The following is a 14,908-nucleotide window of genomic DNA, read 5'->3' as shown; positions in this document are numbered from 1 at the left end:
TTCCTTTTATAAATTTCTAAGTAATAATGGACCTTGACTGCATTAGAAAGAAACACTCACATTGCTTGTTACACTTGTTCACAGTTATAAAATTCCATTGTTTCATGGTAAACATGGATATATAGTATCATTGTTTTAAAAATATTTTATGTATATCTGAGTCTTACTTAAAATAGGTCTGAAGTTGTTAAGGACATCTCCCTATAATACTGGCCCACTTCCCTTTGTAGTCGGAGGAATACTATTTCAAGATTATTGGCTGTTTGTGGTCTGTGGCCTTGGAACAGAATGGAATTAAATGGCCACAGGGGCATTAAGCTATGAGGTTGGAATTCTTCACACCATTAATGTGTTTTGGTTAATTATTAGTCCTAGTCAGAGAAGAGCATTGCATGTATCATGGTTGGTTAAAGCTATTCCCCAAGGTATTTTTAATCTTAAGTACTAGTCATTTGGTATCAACCTTCCCATTTAGGATTGATAATGTATCACACTTTCATGGTATCTTGAGGCTGATGCTTCGTTATTCTCAAGAGCTTTTTGCATTAAAAAATTAACAACAGGAACAAACCATGAGTCATGGTTTAAATGCCTAAGTAGTGCCATAATTCTCTGTAATTGCTTGTCCATAGGAGAATGTTTTGAAATGTGAAACCACATTCTTACTTGATACTTTCTGTACAAGTAGCTTGTTTTCTCTTGTTACCCCCTGGCCCTCCTTTGTTAAAGCATGCCTCTCACATGAATAACCAGACACTGTCATGCCTATAGATTAAATCTTCTTTGGCTTACAATTATCTAGATGTTTCAGAAAGAACAGGTGGATCCTCTTCAGATGAGATTGCAACAGGTGAATGGACTTGGCCAGGGCTTGATTCAGAGTGCCGGAAAAAACTGTGATGTACAGGGTTTGGAACATGATATGGAAGAAATTAACGCTCGGTGGAACACACTGAATAAAAAGGTGAGTGAACGGAGGGCATAGAAAAAAGATATGGCAATTTCAGGTTTCCATGGCACCTGAATGCAAATAAAACTTTAGCAGTTCCAACCTGGAGTTACAAAAAGGGATGAGAAGTCATTTCAGAACTCTCCCCTTTCTCCTCCATGTCTGTGAAATAGGTTGCACAAAGAATCGCACAACTGCAAGAGGCTTTGTTGCATTGTGGGAAGTTCCAAGATGCCTTGGAGCCATTGCTCAGCTGGTTGGCAGACACTGAGGAGCTCATAGCCAATCAGAAGCCTCCATCTGCTGAGTATAAAGTAGTGAAAGCCCAGATCCAAGAACAGAAGGTAAGTGAGAATGTTGGGGCAGTGAACTGTAACAGCCGAAGGGAATGACAGACAACACAATTTGCTTATAGTTTCAGGAGCACAGTTAGGAGTTTAGTAGAATCTTAACCTACCTTGTGTGATCCAGAAAAGAAAGATGGAAATTGATTTTCATCACTTTTGTAATCTCCTAATTTACCTTGCCATATGTTGAACTGAGCAGTTTTGCTTGTTCATTTATCCTGTTTCAGTGTTTGTCACCACTTTATCTTAAGAGATTTTGAGTATTTTGAGGGACACTGATATTCTAAATAATGTTGTATATCATGTATAAAGTTTTCTCTGGTTCCCCCTCCCCCTCCCGCCCCCGCCTTGGTTTAATTTCCATTTCAGTGCCTTTTTCTCTTGGTTCAAATTAAATTCCTTTTCAGTCACATAATGACAATCACTGCTCCATTTAAAAACCTGAGTGTAAGAAAAGTTTATATGAGTGGTAGGAATTGTATCTCATGTTTTTGCCTCAGGTTTTGGGGGAAGAAAAAAATTCACTGTTCAGTTGAACTTAGGGCTCAGTGAGGTGAGGTTTTTGGATTTTGTACGTATTCCTTGTTTCAGATTTTAAAGTGACCCCATGTTATCACTTTTCATTCTCTTTAAACATGTACGTCAGTTACTCCAGAGGCTACTAGATGATCGAAAGGCCACAGTAGACATGCTTCAAGCAGAAGGAGGCAGAATAGCACAGTCAGCTGAGCTGGCTGATAGAGAGAAGATCACTGGACAGTTGGAGAGTCTTGAAAGTAGATGGACTGGACTACTCAGCAAGGCAGCAGCCAGGTAAAGCCAAGGGGCTTTTGAGGGACAAGTCAGAGATGGTTTCTGACTTGTGTCACTGAGATGCTGTAAAAGCCCCTGGATGACTCTCATGGAGCTCTGGAGGTGTTTAACGGCTTTTATCTTGAAGAGGGATAAGTTTTTAGAGATGATCTTCATAACCAGAGTGACTCGCAGGAAATGAGCCTCCGCTCTTCCGTAAGTTTCTGAGAGCTGGGAGACTCATTGCCCTGTGGTGGTGTTCAGTTGCAATATAATCGTGGTTCCAAACGACAGATGCAGACTGCTACAATCCAGCCAAGTAATTTTCTGAGTTTTTGGAAACAGGTATTTTTTTCCCATTAATATTTATAAATAATGTTTTTGATACTTGGAATTGAAATGTATCGTGTTTCTTTTCTGTTAGCTTATCCCAGTATTAGATGTCCCTACATCTAGGAGCTAGCCTGTGGTTCTGGTAAATGAGCATTCACGAGTTGCATGTGATGTCTTCCCCAAAAGCTGCAGGCAGGGAGTGTACTTCTCTCCCCCACGTAGGTGCTCTCTCTTTCCACAGCTATCAGTTAGTCCAGTGTCACTTGAGCTTAATAAGTCACAGTGGGTCTTTACTTCCAGCTGATACTGTTCCCAGTTTCAAAAGTAAATGATAATGAACCAGAAATGAGTATGAGAGTCATAGAGTTGATCACTTATTATCTAGGTAGCTATGGGAAGTCTTTAGATAACCCCCTCTTCAGTCTCTTGACTTCTACCTGTTCATGGCTTGCTTGTTTCTCATCTGAGCTACAAAGTATTTACTTGCCCATGTTAGTAGGAGAAACAAAAGAAAGAATTCAGCTTACTTTCATTTCCAGATTGCACTGCGTTATATCTTTCTTTCCATCCATTTCCAGTAATAGTACCATTGACCCTCCAACTACCTGGGTTTAAAACATCAGCCTCATTTTCTTTTTTACCATTTTTTCCCCTCCCCTGCTTTGTGTCCCATATTTATCAGGATCCTAAATTCTGTTTTACGTCTACAGTATCTTTCCTCTCCATCCATTTCTCTGATTCCAACTCAGTTGCCTCAGTTCATGACTTACGAACTCTCACTTGGGTTCATTCCCATGAGGTAGCTCACCTGAGGGCAGCCTCCTAACTAGCTAACCTTAACCCCTCTCCTGCTGCTTCCCTTCAGGCCTTCCCTCTGCACAATCAGAGACATCTAATGACTGCCTGTTGCCTATAAAATAAAGTCTCTTTAACCCACCATTCAAGGTGGCCCTAACCCACCTTTCTCAGTTTCTGCTATTCTCATTCCTTATGGTCAAAGTAAACCATATTCGGTTGTTCAGTGTCTTCTGTCAGTTTCCTAACTCTGTCTTTGCTGATGGTGTTCCATCTTCCGTGAGAGACTCTTGTTCATCTCCCCTGCTTTTATGAAGCTTTTCTTTATTCGCAAGCATAGAATAGTTTCATCTTCCTCTTAACTGCCCTAACTCTTCATGTGTACCTTGTATTATGGTCATTATTTTATGTGCTTACCTCCTAGGTCCTTAAGCTCACTGAAGTCATGATTGTTCCTAATGTATCTATTTATGATTCTTTGCTTCTATCCTACTTGCTTCCATGCTCCTAACACAGTTTCTGGACCAGTGTTTTAAAGTGAAATACCAAGAGCAGCATCATTTGTTAAGGCATCCCAAAGAATTCTGTTTAGGTTCTTTAATATTGGATTTTTGAAGCCTCCAAATTATTTTAGCTCTTCTCTTTTCTACCTCAAATCCTGTTACAGTGATTTCTTCAAACTTTCAGATCCTGAAATCATAGATGAGTCAGAAAAATCTGGAAGTCTAGGACAGTTCTTTAAGAATTAAATTTTTAGAATTTCAAATTTGGAAAAGAATGAACACATGTATATGTATAACTGAATCACTTTGCTGTAAACCTGAAACTAACACTAACAAAACTAACATTGATTTTATTAATCAGCTGTACTCCAATATAAAATATAAAAAGTGTTTTTAAAAGTTTAAAGCAAAAAGAGTAAAATCTTTAAGCAGGTCATTAACCAGTGAAAATAATCCACCAAGCAATTTATTTAAGATTATATTTTATGTTTTAGTTGTATTGATTGAAGATGTAGTTTGAAGGTTGACATAAACTAAGAAAGGAAATTCTGTACTTTATATTGACATTTAAAAATAACATCTAGAGATACATTTTTCTTAATACTCAAACATTACATTTCCAGATAATTCAAATGGCAGGTCTTTATATTAAATCATTTATTATTAATATAAGTTTGTCCAGAGTACCCAGCATAGGACCTGACGCAAAGCAGATGTTTAGTAAAGATTTACTGAAGTAAAAGTACATCCCATCACCCAGGCCCTTTTCAAATAACATAGCACTTAGTCTGATCTTAATGGTCCAGAGTCATTGTTATGGCCTTTGATTATTATTCTGTGTGCTAATATAGTTCTTTGGTTGTTTTTGTGTCTTTTGTTTATTAGGCTGCCTTCAGCATTCAGGCTTCCCCTCTCCTTTGTAATTGGCTGATTTTAATCTATAGGGTATTTGAAATCCACACTTAGTATGGATGTTATGTTAAATAAGATTTAAGATTCAAGATTCCAGTTGTAAAGTACATAGTTCTTTTGGCTGCCATTTGCCTTAGCAAATTCAGCTAGTTTGATGTTATTTATTTGCCTTAAATCAGAATTCAAAGTTAGGCTCTGAGGCTTGAAATTACTAGAAGCCTGACTGATTTGGGGGCGATAGGAAGGAAGTTCTTGTTCATAGCTTGGTCTGCCTGTGCTCTTCAAATGCTGTCTTTTCTCTTCATCATAAGTGAAGGTAGCAGTGACAGGGAAAAGAGAAATGAAGACTGATGGATTTTTTACTCCTTTAAACATTATTTTGGTCACATGTACAGAGGATGCACGTGCCACATCCCATAGGAGAAAGAGTAGTAGAAGGTCTGATTCTAATTCTCACTGTACCATTGCTACCCTGCGGGCGATCTGAACAGATCTTTCTTTAAGCCTTCAGGCTTGGTTTTCTCTTTTATAATAGTGGCATAATGTTGCCTACCTCACAAGGTCACGACAGAACCTAAAGAAGGTACTTCAAGCCTTTAAAACAGCAAAGTGCTGTTTTCTGTGTGTTCTGTTTGCTATTGATATTTCAGATGTGCCTGGTTAAGATTGGTCTTTTACTGAATATAGTACTGTTAACAGTTTTAATGTGACTTTTCACCTGAGCAGCTTGTTCTATATATTCGTGTAGGCAGAAACAGCTGGAAGACATCCTGGTTCTGGCCAAACAATTCCATGAGACAGCTGAGCCTATTTCTGACTTCTTATCTGTCACAGAGAAAAAGCTCGCCAACTCAGAACCTGTTGGCACCCAGACTGCTAAAATACAGCAGCAGATCATTCGGCACAAGGTAGGAAGTAGTTACAGTAAATGAAAACACAAAACTGGAATCAGAAATCCTAGAAAACTTCCTGCAGCATTCTAAAAGATGTATTTTGTGGGGTTTTTTTATTTTAATTTAAAATATGATCCAGTTATTAATTGGACTAGTCACATTCTTCAGGTAAAAATAGAAATGGACTTACAGGCTACCATCAGAAAAAACAGCTTTCTGTTCTCTGTTTTTATGTTATTTACCCTTCCGTAGGTAAACTTATATATTATTATTTAATTTATTATATCATTTGTGATTCACTGTCTCATGTTTTCTTTTCATTTATTTTGTTTCTGTTATTCATTTTTTCCATCTGGATTTCCAGGCTCTGGAGGAAGAAATAGAAAGCCATGCAACAGATGTGCACCAGGCAGTCACAATTGGGCAGTCCCTCTCCTCCCTGACAAGTCCCGCAGAGCAGGGTGTGCTGTCAGAAAGGCTAGACTCGTTGCAGGCCCGATTCACTGAGATTCAAGACCGGTGCTGTCGGAAAGCAGCCCTGCTTGAACAAGCACTGTCTAATGCTAGGCTTTTCGGGGAGGATGAGGTAGAGGTGCTCAACTGGCTGGCCGAGGTTGAGGACAAGCTCAGTTCAGTGTTCGTAAAGGATTACAGACAGGATGTCCTGGAGAAGCAGCATGCTGACCACCTGGTATTCATGCTTTCCATTCTTATTGGTTATGTTACTAAGTTATTTTGTCATTTTAATTCATGTTTGTCTTCATTTCTCTCTCTCTCGCTTGCTCTTTTTTTTTTAATTCCAAACATTTCAAATTTATTTTATACACAAGTGCTTAGTTACAGACTTGTTGCTAAGGACTAATCTATGTTTTGATGAGTCCATGGAAATACTTACACTTAACAAACCGAATCATTAATTCTAGAAGGTGATCCAGAGTGTAGTCAGGGGCCATCTCAATTCCAACTCATGTTTTACATCACTCGGGAATGTATCATTCAGCTACCACTTGAGCAGTTATGCAGAGGAGTATGTACTTTAACAAAGTGTTAGTCGCTCAGTCATATCCAACCCTCTGCAACCCTAGGGACTGTAGCCTGCCAGACTCCTCTGTCGATAGAATTCTCCAGGCAAGAATACTGGAGTGGGTTACCATTTCCTCCTGCAGGGGATCTTCCTGACCCAGGGATCAAACCCAGGTCTCCTGCATTGCAGGCAGATTCTTTACCATCTGAGCCACCGGGATGCCCAAAACTTTAAGAAAACCAGATTACTTAACAGTGCTCAGGGTTTGATCATACAGTGGTAACTTTTTAAATGTTTCTAGAATTTATGTGCTCAAAATGCAGGGATTCTGGGTCATCTTAGTAGAAAGAACAATTTGCCCTTTTCGTTGTTTTTATGGAATTTCTTTGGAAATGGTAAAATCAGCAAAGTGATTTTTTTTGTTGTTTATTAATAATCTTAGATTCTTCTACTTCATTGACTTCAGATATTGAGAGTTTTTAACTAGGATTCTGATTTAAGTTGGCCTGTTCTTGCTGATTTTCTTTTCTTGAACTTTATGCCTTATCCTTTGTTTTGGACATAGTAGACATTTTTGCTGAATTCTGCCTCTACCTTTCTTGGGTTCAGGTTTGGTACTAATAGATTAGTAAAGCGGATTAAGTCCTAAATCTCTTCTCATCAAAGGAAAGCTTGCCTATAAGTATCTGATTTCATTGTTTTGAGTAATTAAAGGGGTAACCAACGAGAAAACGGAGGAATCAAATATCTCATGTTTAAACTGATATTCATCTCTTTACTTTAAATTTGGTCTCTTAAGGGGCTCGCATTTCTTCCAAATTTGGTCTCTTAAGGGGCTCGCATTTCTTCCACTTTGTTGTGTCATAGTTTTAGGATTAATGGTGTTCTTTCCTTTCAGGCTTTAAATGAAGAAATTGTTAATAGAAAGAAGAATGTAGATCAAGCTATTAAAAACGGTCAGGCTCTTCTAAAACAAACCACAGGTACTTTGAAAAGCACATCTTTTAACTCCTGGTCATACAGACATTAATCAACACCCTGTACTAGCCACTTCTCTTTGTAGATAGGAGGAGCTTAATACTCACTGATTGTATTACCATGTGCTTCCTGGCAACTGGGGCTTGGGTTCCTATTTCCTGCTAAATCTTTTATTGAAACACTGTATTGTCTCAGATCTGGTTATAGATGAAAACTCTCCCTGCCCTCCAGTATGTTGAATACCAGAATTTACTGAAAGATGCTGGAAGTGTCTAGAAAAACCTTCAGTCAAACTCAGATCCTAATAATCTGAGACGTCGTTTCTTTTATTGATTGAAGGTTTCTTTCCCACTTCCCTTGGTGTGGGACACTAGGTGAAATCACTGCCATAGGGAGGGAGTATCCATAAATTTAAGCTGACTTGAATAAAGAGAGGTTAAAAGGGCTCCCTTGTAGCCTATTAGACATGAATAAACTGTGTGCTGTCTCCCACAGGTGAAGAGGTATTGCTCATTCAAGAGAAGCTGGATGGTATAAAGACTCGGTATGCAGACATCACAGTCACTAGCTCCAAGGCCCTCAGAACCTTAGAGCAAGCCCGGCAGCTGGCCACCAAGTTCCAGTCTACATATGAGGAACTGACCGGGTGGCTGAGGGAGGTAGAGGAGGAGCTGGCAGCCAGCGGAGGACAGTCCCCCACAGGGGAACAAATACCCCAGTTTCAGCAGAGACAGAAGGTGAGCTGACATCCCACACTGTAAAAGGAAAGAATTTTTCTCTTAGAATCCTGAAGTTCAAATTCTTGAGTTTTACACCAACTATCTTTACCTGAAATCTAAACCAAAAATTTCTGTCTGCCTCGTTTTCTGTTTATTCGTGTAAAATAAGTTTTGACATAAGGACAGGCCTGCATAAGAGCACTTGTCATGGTCTGAAGAAGAAAAAGATTGAATCTGAACACCCTAGGAAGCTTGTTTCACATGGAACATTTTAGAACTTACTGTCATAGTTCACTCTCTAAAAGAGTACCTCATAGTCATCTCTGATTCTCCTGCAGGACCTTGTGCAGTTCTAGATGCACAGAAATACAGTGCATTTGTGAAGGTAAATAAATGCCTATGATTAAAGCATTATTTATCATTTCTATTGAAATAAGGAGAAAAAAAGCAAGAAATACCATTTATGTTACCCAGAGACAGTCTGGCCTGAAAAGTCTTGCTGACAGTCCTTAGCAGCTGAGCCTAAAGTCAGGCTGTGGAGTGACTGAAAAATCTGAGACAAGAAAAAAAAATTAGTGAAGGAAGGAGGTCAGAGCCCTGCTGGGATGTGTGGTAGAGAGAGCATTTTCCACCCAGCACAGCTGCTAATGTGCTTAATTTAGCAAGAGATGGCCTGAAAACTTTTTTTCCCTCTTTAGGAACTAAAGAAGGAGGTCATGGAGCACAGGCTGGTGTTGGACACAGTGAATGAGGTGAGCCGTGCTCTCTTAGAGCTGGTGCCCTGGAGAGCCAGAGAAGGACTGGATAAACTTGTGTCCGACGCCAATGAGCAGTACAAGCTGGTCAGTGACACTGTTGGACAAAGGGTGGATGAAATTGATGCTGCTATTCAGAGATCACAACAGGTAATCTTTATAAACACTCCTGCATTAATATTTTAGGCAGCAGGGATATATATGGGAAGTACAAAACTATGACCCACATACATAACAGTTTCAGGAATAGGAATAAATGAGATCAAGCTAAATCTGATGCAACAAATTATCTCAGTGGTAGGAAGTGATTCGATAAAGTTGTGTGAGGGTGGATCTAGGTTTGACTGAAGATACTTGACCCCTTTGAGGAGAAAAGAACTTGGAAAAGAGAGTGTGTGAGCCCTTTCCTTGCTGATGCCCTGCTTAGAGGCAGATGGTGATGGGGGTAGATAATATCTAGATCGAAAAGGTCTAAATACTTCAGTCTTAGTTTGACATAATCAACTATTTCAGCATTAGATGGAAGAGGGGACAGAACCAAGAACTATAATTACTATCAAATATGCTAACCAAAATAGCAGAGCCATCCAAAATAGAACCTTCCCAGTAAACACAGGTGTCATGTTTCCCTCAATCATTTTTCCTTCCTGCTTTCTGGGAAAAGTTATTTGTTTTTCTTTGTAGGTGGATATGCACCTATTAATGTGCCATGGTACCAAAAATAATATAGCATGACCCCTTGGGTTCATGGTGATAAGTAGATGCTTTCTGAACTCCACAGAAGTTTGTTTTGACTCCAAATCTTGGCCAGATATTTCAGTATGAGTTTTATCACACTTGGAAACTTTTCTTTAAATATTAGTATAATTTGGCAACATTGATAAGGAAGAGATAAAAGGTTGAGGGGCCCTTATTAAACAGTGGTCACACAGAACATGTTCTTTTGTTGTTGATGATGTCATTGCATATGACATGTCATTGCACATTGCATTCCATTTAAAGGTTTGCTGTTCTTCTGGGGTCTTACACTTCTTCAGCTAAGTGAGTACTTCCAAGTTAAGTTGACTCAGCCATCTGCTGCCATGTTAAGTTTGTATTTAAACATATGACTACTGCTGTTTAATGTGTGGATAGGAAAAAAGATTGGCAGAAAGAGAACACAGCCTCATAATGGTACTCTTATTAGAAAGTGTATTTCTTTTGAAGAGTCTTAGTTTCCATTGTTATTTCTAGCTATGGAACCATTGACTGGGTTCTGTAATGTCTTTCCAAAGAAGTTGAAATAGGATCAACTCATATTTGTTGAAATATAATCAATGCTAAATTGTCTGCATCTTGGATTTGTGACTTTTATGAAGTTCTCACCAATTTGGGCTTTACTTTGTGAGATGTGAACTGCATTACTGACAATCTAGGCCTTTCTGTGTTGAATAAGTTAGAATTCTTAGAAGGAAGACACTGGCTGTAATATGTCCATTTTTCTTCGATATGTCTATCAGTATGAGCAAGCTGCTGATGCAGAGCTAGCTTGGGTTGCTGAAACAAAACGGAAACTGATGGCCCTGGGTCCAATTCGCCTGGAACAGGACCAGACGACAGCTCAGCTGCAGGTACAGAAGGTAAGTCACTGGCATAGTCACTTCGTTCTGAGCTAGAAGAATCATCAGTCACTTAAAATGACTAGCACAGAGTTTCTGGCTATCTCAAGTCAAGTAGAATGATTCAGAGTCATGATGGTGGATAGAGACTTAATTTTATAAATATTTGGTTAGGATGAAGAAGAGATTTTTCGCTTTGTGAAAAGGGAGAAATAAGGTCTGTTAATCCAGGAAAGAATAGTTAGCAATTTTCTACATGGGTTTTCAGGGGGGAAGATATTTTTGTAAGCTACTGAAAGATAAGCATTGGAGATAGGTGGATAGACAAAGTGTCAAACTTCTTAAGAACAATTTTTGATGTGACTTTATTAAAGTAAAGGATTTTTCATAGAGTATGTCTAACTTTTCACTAACTCAGGCTTGGGGTCCTTGTGTTACTTAACAATAGTTTACTTTTCAAAGGCTTTCTCCATTGACATCATTCGACACAAAGATTCCATGGATGATCTCTTCAGTCATCGTGGTGAAATCTTTGGCACATGTGGGGAGGAGCAAAAAGCTGTACTACAGGTAAACTGCATGTGTTTATTCACTATATTGTTATCTTGCTCATGGTGATTTGGAAGTACAATTGTGAAATAATAGTTTAAGAAGGGTTTTTTTCCCCTCTATTACTGATAGTGATATTTAAGTCCACGGTGATGTCCTAGGGAATTCAGACCCCTCACCCTGTGTTCACAAATGTCTAAACAGCCATACCATATGATGGGAAAGGCATTGCAAATCCATTTTCTTTATAACAGAGGAATTGCTCCTCATCCTCAGTCCATAATGAATTATCTTTCCAGGTAGATATATTTTTCAGAACCAGATCCAGATATTAATTCCTGCTTTAGATCCTTCTAAAAAAATCGTTACCCATTTCTAAAAGAATTGGCCAACAGAATCCATTTGTACACCAGTTTTGTTTGTTTTGTTTATAAAGTGAAAGTCGCTCAGTCATGTCCGACTCTTTGCGACCCCATGGACTAAACTGTCCGTGGAATTCTCCAGGCCAGAATACTGGAGTGGGTAGCCTTTCCCTTCTCCAGGGAATCTTCCCAACTCAGGGATCAAACCCAGGTCTCCTGCATTACAGGCGGATTCTTTTATCAGCTGAGCCACAAAGGAAGCCTTTTTTATAAAGGGTATGGGTAACTACTATTTCCTCAGAAATCTTCATAAATTGAGCTACTCATCCTAAACATGTAAAGTATAAATAGCAGGTTTGTGGCCACTTTTATCAGAGAAGAAAAGACAAATGAAACTTGATGAGCAAATACCCATCATAGCCCCTGATACAGTCAAACTGATCTATTGCAATAATACTGCATCTAAAGTTGTAAAAGGTACTCACTAATGGGTTAATTTTGCAGTGTTGTGCTTGTGCTATTTTACTGTTGGCAAAGATACTTTCATGTTTTAAAAATTATAGAAATAATATGTGTGACAGGAAAATTCAAAAATTCAGTTAAGTATAAAGAATATAAAAATCACTTGTAATCTTACTAGATTAATTGATTTTTTTAGCATTTTAGTATATATTCCTTTATACTTTTCAGGGTATATCAACTTACATTTTTTATTTAAAGAAGGGTTCATCATGGTAATAATACTTACACTTCTTTTTGTTGTCCATAGGAAAAGACAGAGTCTCTGATACAGCAATACGAAGCCATTAGTCTGCTCAATTCAGAGCGTTACGCACGCCTAGAGCGGGCACAGGTCTTGGTGAACCAGTTTTGGGAAACTTTTGAGGAACTCAGCCCCTGGATTGAGGAGACTCGGGCACTCATAGCACAGTTACCTCCTCCGGCTATTGATCATGAGCAGCTCAGGCAGCAACAAGAGGAGATGAGGGTAAGGAGCATGCTGAGTTTTATTTAATTGCACAACTGGTGTTGGGCTGCACAATTTGAGAAACAGCCTGTTTATGAGTACCTACCAAGTGTAAGTCTGTTTTGAAGTTAATTCTTAACCCATTAGAATTTCTTTGCACAGTAAAAATACGTATCTGAAATATTTCCTTTGTTCTTTAATGTGAATCAGTTAAAGAATGAGATTATGGAGATGTCAGGAATGTGGGTATTACAGAAGTAAACAAAGCACCACATAAAAATCAAGGGAACTTAAAATCTTTTCAGCGACAACAGAGTGTTCTCAGACTTGGGTGTGGTTGGGTGGCCTTTTCCTTGTGGTTAGGCCCCAGCTGGAGTGAGAGCCCCAACTCAGGAATGTCAGAAAGCAATTTGCTGCAGAGACTTCAGATGAAAGGAAAATTTGTAGACACTTCAGCTGATGGTATTACCATCAAAGATGGTTTTATGATGTTTATTTTATTTGTATATGGCTTGTGCTTACTCCTATCTCTGTATTCCTGTAGCAGGGAGATTAAACTGGAAGTAGCCAGCCATAGAGTCAAGAAGCAGTTGGATTTCCAGAAATATTGTTTGTAGTTTGTCCTGCTTAGTGTCTCCCAGTCTGCACAGGGAGATAGACATTAAACCATTGAGACTGCAGTGGAATACAGAGAAGGACTTATGAGTGCAGAAGGCAGTGGGATACTTTTGTTTTGAGGGCAAGAGTGAGGGAGAATGTGTCTGGGAAGCTTCTTGGGTGGCAGAATATCTGAACTGGCTTTTAAAAATCAAGTGAATTAGAGTCAGTGCCCTAAGACTTAGATTTTCGCCCCCTCCATAAACGGTGAGATGTTGGGACTTGCTGGATTTTAGCAGTTTAGTTTCTTCCTCTCAGTTTGTTCCTTTGGTATGAGCTCTGATCACAGTATTTAAACAAACAAACTGGTATAAAAAGACTGATTTTATTTTATTCCATATTTTTTTACATAGCAACTGAGGGAATCCATTGCCGAACACAAACCTCATATTGATAAACTGCTAAAGATAGGCCCTCAACTAAAGGAGCTAAACCCTGAAGAGGGAGAAATGGTGGAAGAAAAATACCAGAAAGCAGAAAACACATACGCCCAAATAAAAGAGGAGGTGCGCCAGCGGGCCCTGGCTCTGGACGAAGCTGTTTCCCAGTCAGCTCAGGTATGTCTGTGTCTTAAACTCATATAACCTTCAGCTGTCCTTAGTAGTCTAAGCAGGAGGCTCTGTATCAGTATGTCCCTATGCCCAGGAATGTCCAGACCATGTATGCTGGTGATACATTATCAAGAGACTGGGAGCCTTTGCCCATTTGCATTTTTATTCCAGGAAGCATTGGTTATACTGACAACTAGGAGGAAGGTGAAATGCATCTTGGCTGGTATATCAATCGTCTGTATGGTTTTCTTGAAAACTTGATATTGTGGTGATCCTTTAACAGAGGTGATTTTGGGTAAATTCATCTTGAAGCAACAAATGCCTCAAGTGAAGTCAGATTGCTATTGGGCCTGTTGCTTTCGAGATGTAGACAGCACATTCGTTTTCCTACTCAAGAGGCCACCAGCTTGCTCCTTGTTCAGAGAAAGATACTTGACTAGGGAAAAGTTAGAGCCAAGGAGAAACAAACCACCAGCAGTGGAGTTTAAAGCATGTAACTACATACTTTTCAACTAATATGTTACTGTTATGTCTGGGTAATTTATTCCTATGTTTAGTCAATATTCTTGGTTAATATTTGTACTTACTCAAGTTTCTCCCCCCACCTTCCGTCCCATCTCTCACTCACATTGTGGAATGTGTTACTTTGTGTTGTTGCTGCCTGCTCCTGTCTTCCCCACATCGTCACATTTCATTGTTGTGTTGACTGCGCCCACCATTACAGATTACAGAGGTAAGGTACCCACCCCCATTGGGATTAGGGTGTTCTTATGAAGCTGAGAATTAAGAGGGTTATTTATAAGGAAACTTGCCTTAACTTTAGTGGTATAAATTTTATTAATGCAGTCTATTGTGCCAGTTTCATTTGGGGCATAACCTGTAAGTGAGGGAGTGATGGGAAGGGATTTTATTTACCATGTTATTTCCTATAGGACATTTAACAGTTGGTAAGCCTTATTCTAGATTCTAGTTAATGAATCCAGAGTTGGCTTTAGGGGGCAGTCTTATCTGTTTTGCTCTCTTCTCTCCCCTCTCTGCTTCATATTATAAGTCAAAATTTTACAATTATAGATATGTTATAAAACAGGTAGAAAAGTGGAAAGAGTAGTTGTTCTCTTGGAATAAGGTTAGATTTGACCTTCCCCAATTATCTTTCATCATGCCAACATTTTCCTTTCTCACTATTACATCTGGTGGGTTGTTGAATTGCATGCCATGGTACTT

The 14,908-nt window shown here is 39.0% G+C and overlaps 1 protein-coding gene across 3 annotated transcripts in view; it reads left to right on the top strand.

Annotated features, from left to right (window-relative positions):
- The window catches only part of MACF1 (microtubule actin crosslinking factor 1), a 350,958-nt gene that overhangs the window by 295,665 nt on the left and 40,385 nt on the right, over positions 1–14,908 (top strand). For 2 of the 3 annotated variants that reach the window (XM_081492100.1, XM_081492101.1), the window contains 12 exons: positions 803–964; positions 1,123–1,293; positions 1,943–2,109; positions 5,380–5,539; positions 5,889–6,215; positions 7,447–7,531; positions 8,022–8,263; positions 8,944–9,150; positions 10,500–10,619; positions 11,061–11,168; positions 12,279–12,497; positions 13,487–13,690. In XM_081492100.1, coding sequence (XP_081348226.1) covers positions 803–964; positions 1,123–1,293; positions 1,943–2,109; positions 5,380–5,539; positions 5,889–6,215; positions 7,447–7,531; positions 8,022–8,263; positions 8,944–9,150; positions 10,500–10,619; positions 11,061–11,168; positions 12,279–12,497; positions 13,487–13,690 — 2,172 coding nt within the window. Of the gene's footprint in view, positions 1–802; positions 965–1,122; positions 1,294–1,942; positions 2,110–5,379; positions 5,540–5,888; positions 6,216–7,446; positions 7,532–8,021; positions 8,264–8,943; positions 9,151–10,499; positions 10,620–11,060; positions 11,169–12,278; positions 12,498–13,486; positions 13,691–14,408; positions 14,418–14,908 lie in introns of all 3 variants that reach the window. The other variant, XM_081492102.1, reaches the window with a different exon arrangement.

Source organism: Giraffa tippelskirchi, chromosome 5, assembly GCF_054371585.1.
Source record: "Giraffa tippelskirchi isolate mGirTip1 chromosome 5, T2T-mGirTip1v1.2.pri, whole genome shotgun sequence".
Lineage (NCBI taxonomy): Eukaryota > Metazoa > Chordata > Mammalia > Artiodactyla > Giraffidae > Giraffa > Giraffa tippelskirchi.
Note: the sequence above shows the minus strand (reverse complement) of the source record. Positions and strands in the feature narration are given on the sequence as shown.